Here is a 6,000-nt window from a genome sequence, read left to right on the forward strand (position 1 = left end):
GAAGATGATGTCAACCGTAATTCACACCTGGTTTCATTGCTCTGCACAAGAAAAAGAGACAATAACCGCAAGAAGTGCAAAGCATAATGTATACCACATACGCCTTCCCAAACTCCTTTTCTTGCTCCATAGATAAACACTATCCCTATAATGCATGATAATGCAAATAGGGCAAAGGTTTAGCAACATACCGTGATATACTACAGGCAAGTGATGCACATCCTACGTGGCACATTTAAATTAATTTAAGGAGCAACCATTATTAAAATGTAAGAAACTGGCAACATATCCAGTTTTTCCTCCTTATGGCTCTAAAGGGTTAACTACATATATGTATCATGCTGTAAGTGTATAAGATACCTCTTACAAGATGAATTCATGGGCGTAAATAGGAACAACAAATAAGGAATTTATTAGGACTCAGAGGCACAAAGCTAAGCTATACTTTTGTTGCAAGACTCGGAAGCCTGAATACAGAAGAATAGTTGTTTGCAGTGATAACAAGTGTGGTACTTACCCTGTGGGTGGTTTCGTTAAAGTCTCCATGGATACTTCTCGTTAAAATTTGCTTGTAAAACCCCTTTCTAGGAACTGGAATAAACACTGACCACATTAATTATTTCTTCCCAAGCCGTCTGCTAGGTTACCTATTGTGAAGATACATCTCTGAGCTGAAAAGACAAGAGTAAAGTGAAATGAGCAAAGCTTAATTACTTTAAAGTTCAAATTAAAAGCACTGTACAAATAAAGATGGGGACAGGTGACTTTCCCTGCTGGGTAACAACTAGTGACTCTCCAGTTCTGTTAGACCAGTAGACAAATTTACTCTGCAAATCCTCCCGCACTGGAGTTCAAATCAGCATGTTTACATCCGTATGGTATGCAACTTGGGTACTGGAGCACAGGGGTGTACGTGTAGACATTATCGTGCTGTTGCACTGTGATTATTAATAATTATATATATATTCCCAAGGAAGAATATCCCTCTGTGGGATCGAAACGTCAGATTTTTGTGTCTGGAGTTCTGCCTTTCTTTGCTGTTCCGCTGCCCTGCTGGATGGTAACATATATGCATATATATATACCATAATACTGAGTTAAGTTATGGTGATTAAAAAAAGTGTCAAAAACCCTCCACAGGAAAGCAAATTGCAGGTTGCAGACCTGCCTAAGACATGCAGATGAGCATACAGTTGAATTTGCATATATATATATATATATATTTTTTTTAAGTGCAATGCCACTATAACTATATATATACAGTAGTTTTATAGATATATATATATATATATATATATATATATATATATATATATATATATATATATATATATATATTATATATATATATATAAAAAGTTATAGTTATAGTGGCATTGCACTAAAAATTGAGTACTACCGGGTGCTTTAGCTGCCAAGAGATTGGGTATAATTGACATATGCAAAATTAGTAATAGACTTGTTGCAATTTTGCATAAATTCTGGATTGCCCACTATTACTTTCTATTTTATAGAGAGAGAGAGACTGGGAATAAACAGTAGAGAAAAAGGTTTAATGCAAAAAATTGAAATTTCTTTCTATCAAGAACCTTTCTTCTTTTGCGAGATATATATATATATATATATATATATAAACAATATTACCATTCTTGCGTCCGGTAAGAATAGACTGCACTCAGATCCAGTATCCAAAAATTCTGTATTAGGCATAAGTACAGACAAAGGCCGCCCAATCCGACGTTTCGGTCCTGGAATGGGGCCTTTCTCAAGGGGGTACTTATGCCTAATACAGATTTTTTGGATACTGGATCTGAGTGCAGTCTATTCTTACCGGACGCAAGAATGGTAATATTGTTTATTATATTCTTTTGAGACTAGCACCTGCTTTATACACAATTACCTTGAGTGCTAGCTATGTACTGTTGTATATATATATTATATATACACACAGCTCAACCCCCTTATAACGCTGTGCTTGGGGTCCAAAGAAACACATCGCGTTATAAGCGGATCGCGTTAGAAATAATGTACAATTGTGTGCATTGTACAGTAAAGTATTTAAGACACTAATAATAGTGTTGTAAAGTATTCATAAATACAAAAATTGGGAACAATGCTTGCATCGCGTTATAAGTGGATTCGCGTTGTAACGGATCGCGTTATAACAGGGTTGAGATATATATATATATATATATGTGTATATATATATATATATATATATATATATATATATATATATATATATATATATATATATATATGTAGAGGCAACTGGAAAGTGACTTTCTTTCTACCTGTCACTTGAAACCGCTTACATACATTCGATACATCTATGACATCCTCCTGATTTGGACCTCTGGTGCACAGGACCTCCTACAGTTCCATGAGAACTTCAATACATTCCACTCAACCATCAACCTCAAACTAACCCAGTCCTCGGACGAAGGCCTTAGACACCACCATTACTATAAAGAACAACCAACTACAGACTTCTGTATACCACAAACCTACAGACAGAGCCAGCTATTTGAGGGACCAAAGCTTCCACCCGACACATACTAAGCATGGAACCATCTACAGTCAAGCCATACAATACAACCGGATATGCTCCGACACAACAGACAGAGGCCAGCGGATTACAGCCTTGAGATCGGATTTCATAAACTGTGGATATAACCACAGAATTGTAGAACAGCAAATCCACAAAGCCACCAGAATACTAAGAAGTGATCTCCTTGAATACAGACAGAAAGAGACAAGCGACAGGGTAATTTTGGTGGTCATATATAACCCACACCTAGAAGCCCTACGCAAGATCGCCAGGGAACTACAACCCATCCTCCAGGATGATACAAGACTGCAACAGGTCTTCCCTGAAACACCCTTATTATCATACAGACAACCTCATAATCTCAAGAAAATGATGGTTAGGAGTAAAGTATTCAACAGTACAACTGAATGCGGGACAAAACCATGCCAGGACGCAAGATGCAAAACCTGCGCAATGCTCCACACAGCGGACACAATACAAATACCACACACGAATCTGGTGTACAAAATAAGAGGAATGTTCACCTGTTCCTCCAGAAATGTTGTGTACCTCACTCATCATGTGCATGAAATGCCCAGCGGACTGCTACTACATAGGTGAGATGGAACAGGGGCTAAACAAGAGAATGAATCTGTATTGCCACAGCATCACACGCGGAACAAGAGACAGTCCTGTCAGCGAACATTTTTCTGACTCATAAGGGCTGTTCTATAGAGTGTGCGGCCGTGCGCGCGCGCGTGCCTGTGCGAACGCACTTGCACGTGCTGCACGCTTTTTGTGTGTATGCTGAGCTGTGAGCTGTGTGAAGGTACTGTGTCTTTATGTGTGTTTGTGCGTATGTATATGTGTGTATGTGTGTGTGTGTGTGTGTGTGTGTGTGTGTGTGTGTGTGTGTGTGTGTGTGTGTGTGTGTGTGTGTGTGTGTGTGTAATTTATTATTTATTTAAAAAAAAAACACTTTCGTAAAAATAAAATATTTATTAACATTGTACAGACACGTGCAGACACACACATACATACACACATACACATGCATACATACACACACATACATACATTTCAGCACGGGTAGCGGCGCGAAAAGATTATTTCGCCCATCTTCCCCGCTGTCGTCCGGATACATGCTCACTCCCATGCGCGCGCGGCCCTTGTATAGAAGGGCTGACAAACCTCAGACAATTATAATTGTCGCGCATGCGCACGGCGTAGCGCACGCAGACCACTATATAACAGCCTTTAGATGAATGATCTGAAGGTAGCAATACTCAAAGGTAATCTTAGAACTCCGAAAGAGAGACGGTTGCATGAATACAAAGTTATGCAACTCTTTGGGACACTTAGCGGTGGCCTAAACCGAGACCGCAGTTTCATGAGTCACTACTGACACGAGAACTCTCTTCCCATGAGTGCTAAAGGCCATGTCTATACATACTGCGCCATATGATTGCACACACCGCTGTCTCTTACACATACAGTACAAATACTCTATGTAATTTCATCCCTATATACCAATAGGGACCACAGAGTATCTACACACACTTTTAGTAATGGAACACCCTCGCTTACATTTCCACACCTATCCACACCATTGGTATACTGTACAGTCCCACTCCACACACACACACATTTTGTAAAGTGCTGTATACACTGTGTGCGCTTTTAAAATTTACATGAATACATACACGCACACATACAGACACACTCTTACATCACGAACATTCAGGGACTATTTAATACCGCAAGTCATAAATCGCATACAGCACAGGGAGGGATAGGTTTCAGTCACAGATAACATTTCAAGATGCAGTGTTTTTGAGTTAAACCTTGCTTGCTTTATTCATTGTAACAACGCCGGAAGAAGAGATCAGTGGATCTCGAAAGCTCACACAAATAAAAGCATTTCGTTAGCCACAGAACGGTATTGTCTATTCATTTTTGATATATATCTATATATATAGATATATATATATATCATATATGCTTCGCTGTGGAGGGTTTTTGTCACTTTTTTTTTACCCACCATAACTTAACTATATATACGCGCACACACAACATACAATTACACTTTCTCTGCAAAGCATAATACTGTATTACATTATTATTGTCTTCATTATTATTGTGTAGTGTCTTCTGCTGCTGAGTAGTGTCAGGGAGTCTCACTGCTGCATCCCAGCCCTAGGCAGCAGCTGAGCGAATAGAGAAGCTTCTCCCTACCTGCCCCCAGCAACCCGTGCCAGAGAGACACAACATTAACCACATGGTAACAGGACACCCAGCACAAACACACAGGGGGCAAGTCAGGAAACATACACCCTACTTAACGTACAGGGGAAGAAGCAGGCATAAAAGGAAGGCTACAGGTATCTCTACTTGCACAGATCTGCTCTGCCCACGCTTTCCTGCATTCAACTGCTGCTGCTTGCACTGAGCCCCACGTACCTTATCGCAGTGAGAAGGAATGGTAGGCTGTTGTCTAAATGGTTACTGATGATCTCTCTGGGCGGGTTATTAGGAATCCCCAGAGCTGTCATACAGTGCGTGGGGACTAGCTGCTGGTTGGTAGTGGAAATATCAGCCCGGTGTTTCCCCCTCCCTCCTTGTAGTGCTGTCTCTGTGGTCTCAAGGGACTAATATATCCCATCCCCCGCCTCCTGGTAGCAGCTGCCAGCGCTGTGTAAGAGCAGCTTAGTTTTCCCAGGCCCTCCCCTGACTGCTGCCTGCTCCCTGCTCTGCCTGTCACCCACTTGCTGCAAAGCTGCCTGTTGGAAGTTATCATGGGAGGGATATGTGGGCAGGGACAGAGGAGGAGAGAGTGTATTTTTGCATTGGTAGTGCACAGTGTGTTCTACCAGCGTATAGGCAGGGGTGCAGGAATGATTTTTGGGATGGGGTATTGTACATACAAAATCAATAACATACATACAGTACATTATGATAATATAGTATAAACCCTGCACCCTTAGTTCCAGCACCCATAGTTGTTACTCATAGAGGAGCACATTAATGACTACCCAGAACAATGGACTAATAAAAGGTTGATTGATAAAAGTTTGTTCAGGGCTTTAGAAATATTACTGGTATTTATTTTTTTCACGCATACTTATTTTTAAAATCTATTTGTACGATTGGGAGGATTATTTGGCAGGAACATGAGTACTGTAAATATTGACCACATTGGGCTTTATGTATCTAAGCAAATGTGCAATATCTAGGCAACAAAAAATGGTTTTAAAGAAAAATATCCCATCCATAATATTTTGTCTCCGATGCATCTGGTGCAGTTTGTTTTGTCCCAGATGTGCACCACTTCTGCATTGTAAATGTGTGTGTGTGCGTGTTTATTCAGTATATCGCCAACAATGTATGCAGAACTATATTACTTGTACTAGATTTTCAAAGAGAAAATTCCATTATCTTTCAGTTGTATTCCCGGTTTTGCAGCCAGGAGA

General features: G+C 40.1%; 1 protein-coding gene across 1 annotated transcript in view; it reads right to left on the bottom strand.

The window, feature by feature from the left end:
• COBL (cordon-bleu WH2 repeat protein) overlaps window positions 1-5,281 on the bottom strand; it is a 431,588-nt gene extending 426,307 nt beyond the window's left edge. The window contains exons 1-2 of the mRNA XM_075586502.1: window positions 4,991-5,281; window positions 518-671 (exon numbers count right to left, since the gene is read on the bottom strand). Coding sequence (XP_075442617.1) covers window positions 518-546 — 29 coding nt within the window. The 5' untranslated portion in view covers window positions 547-671; window positions 4,991-5,281. The remainder of the gene's footprint in view (window positions 1-517; window positions 672-4,990) is intronic.
• Between the last annotated feature and the right edge of the window lie 719 nt (window positions 5,282-6,000).

Source organism: Ascaphus truei, chromosome 2, assembly GCF_040206685.1.
Source record: "Ascaphus truei isolate aAscTru1 chromosome 2, aAscTru1.hap1, whole genome shotgun sequence".
Taxonomy (NCBI): Eukaryota; Metazoa; Chordata; class Amphibia; order Anura; family Ascaphidae; genus Ascaphus; species Ascaphus truei.